At 45.5% G+C, this 2,617-nt stretch overlaps 1 protein-coding gene across 1 annotated transcript in view; it reads right to left on the bottom strand.

Annotated features, from left to right (window-relative positions):
- Positions 1–2,594, bottom strand: part of SOX30 (SRY-box transcription factor 30) — a 9,696-nt gene extending 7,102 nt beyond the window's left edge. Inside the window, exons 1-2 of the mRNA XM_085317960.1 lie at positions 2,085–2,594; positions 631–870 (exon numbers count right to left, since the gene is read on the bottom strand). Coding sequence (XP_085174086.1) covers positions 631–870; positions 2,085–2,466 — 622 coding nt within the window. The 5' untranslated portion in view covers positions 2,467–2,594. The remainder of the gene's footprint in view (positions 1–630; positions 871–2,084) is intronic.
- Between the last annotated feature and the right edge of the window lie 23 nt (positions 2,595–2,617).

Consider the following 2,617-nt stretch of genomic DNA (forward strand, 5'->3'; position numbering starts at 1 on the left):
GACGCCTCGGCCGCCCACGACGCCTCGGCGGCGCTTACAGAGCACGCGCAGAAAACCTCCTCCTTCGGTAAGCGCCCTTTTAACTGAACTGCAGTGTTATGGGGAAACAAACTCGTTAAGGATGCAAATCCGTAACCCTTTGGAAAAAGGGCTGAGAAACATTTTCTTCCACATCTTGATTTGGGAATCCTAATGCCACAAGTGGAGGAGTCCCAAAGGATACAATGGCACTCATGCTTCCTGTGGCATTTCCCTTTCCTGCTTTTATAGGAGTGGATGCATGTGTCATCACAGGCCACCTGGACAACTCCTTTTGAAGCCTGTGAAATGTTGCAACAGGCTACATTCACACAAAATTGTGTATCTGGCCATTAGATCTGTAAAGCATTTGGAAGAGCTGCTGTACATGTGGTGGTCTAAGAATGTAAGAAATTCAGAGGCTATGGAGGATGAAACATCATTTATGGACAACTTAGAAAAACGAATATGCTTTCAGTCTAATGAAAGGACCAAATACTTTAAAGTCTATTACTTCTTCCAACTCTATTATTTGCTCTAATGAAAGAGATCACTTTTTATCCTGCAATTCTTGCACTTCTAAAGCATTTGGATAAATAAATATATGTTTACCAGGAAATTCTTCTCTGTGCTTTTCTTTTATTTTCTGAGCTTCATCATAATAGGGCTTCTTCTGCTCTTCAGTCAGTTTGTTCCATTCCAGTCCAAGCTGAACACTGATTTCTGCATTATTGGCAGCTGGGTTAGCTTTGGCTAGAGCTGGCCGATGAATCCTAGCCCATACCATGAACGCATTCATTGGACGCTTTACATGGCCACTTTTGTCCTTGCTAAATGGAGTATCTGGTATCCCTATGCAATAAAATGAGGAAAGAAGATCATCTGCCAGGCAACATACACAATACAGGTTACATTCAATATAGTGTTTCCAAAGGGTATTTAGCAATATTCAGAAGAATCATTAGAGCCTTGGAACACACAACACTCAATGCACACTTAGAGAACAGTTCCTAGAAAAATAACTAAGGCTAATGGAGTATCAGACTGGCCTCCACTGAAATACTGCATAAAGAATCATTTACATGGCTTTTGTCACAGTCTTTCTTTTCTATATGAAACAGAAATGACTGTTAAAAAACACACTGGTTTGGATTTCATTTGGCTAGACTGCTTTCTGTAATACCTCTGTATTTATAAATTAAACATAATATAGAACAGACCATATTACTGCAAATCCTTTATCACCATTCCAACTATGCATACAAACCCAGAGCAAGAGACCTAAATGCAGAGACCAGATCTGATGATGATATGGCCATTTAGTCCTACATCTTTGCAATCCCTGACCTCTCTGAGGTTGTTACTGCTCTTTTGTTTATTTTTCTTTTCCCCCCTCTCTTCTCAGATTCAGATGCCCGCTTRTTGGAGGAACCTGTTTCACCAGATGACTGTTGCATGACACCCAGCTTTAGGTCCTTATAACCAAAGACTAGATTTGCACTGAGCTGGTGACATAAACCTTAATTCCTTCACAACTGAACTTTGAGTAATCAGGTTCCTCTATGAAAAAAACTTAGAAATGAACTCCTCTACATAGTCAATAAAGGATAAGTCTACTAGTCTTTAGGATGCGCAGTTAATTTTAAAAACTTGTATTTCTTAAAAACAAAAGCCTCCTAATCCAAAAAAAATATTCATCATTTAACATCTCCTAATTTTCTCTATGAGAGGTGTTCAAATGCTCAAAGCTTTAAAAATCAAGCGGATGCCTAAACTGAACTTGAAACCACTATTCACTGCAATTTTGAAACTAGCTATGAGGACTTTTAAAACAAATGGGGTGTGAGCAGACAAAACTGCCCTAATGTTAATGGACCACTAGCGAACTTGTTGCTCCTGTATGTTTACACCTTAAGCCAAACAACCAAACAAAAGAGTTGTGCAAACTACAGTGTATCCAAAGGGCGAGTTCTCCAACGCTTGTGTTCTCCTATCTGAGAAAACCTGCTAGCTGTGTGCCACTTACGGAAACCTTGCAAACTTTAAGCAGTCTTACAATGCAATACCTGCATCGGAGGGCAGCACTGTGAGGGGCACATTTTTAGTTTCAATTTTTACTGACGGCTCCAGTAAAGACTGCATTTTAAGAGGCACTTGGGTCACTGGCACTTTAGTCACATGGATGAGCTCGGAAGGCGGAGGGCCTTGAAACTGAATTCTGGTCCCAGACGGCAAGGGGTGAAGCATCAGCGGGACCGCCAGGTCCGGGGGGTGCACGGCCAAGGCCCCGGGGGGCAGMGCCAGGCCGCCATCGCTGCCGCCCTGGGCGGCCCCGCTCAGGGGTCCCGCTGCGTCGGCCTCCGCCTCCTCCTTCACGCCGCGGGCCTCAGGGGCTGCCTCGGGCAGCTCCACCTTGACGGCACCTGCTGGCCCAGGCCCCCCGTCCATCTTCAGCTCTCTGGGGCCTTCCCGGTCCCCTGCGGCGGTGCCGGGGGCCTCCTGCCCGCATCCCCACAGGGCGGCGGGGCCCCTGGGCTCGCCCCTCTTCCTGCCGCCGCAGGCCGCCTCCTCCTGCTCGGCCTCCTCCACTTTGATGTGC

Source organism: Rhea americana, unplaced genomic scaffold (genome assembly GCF_003343005.1).
Source record: "Rhea americana isolate MKP2758 unplaced genomic scaffold, rheAme1 scaffold_51, whole genome shotgun sequence".
Lineage (NCBI taxonomy): Eukaryota > Metazoa > Chordata > Aves > Rheiformes > Rheidae > Rhea > Rhea americana.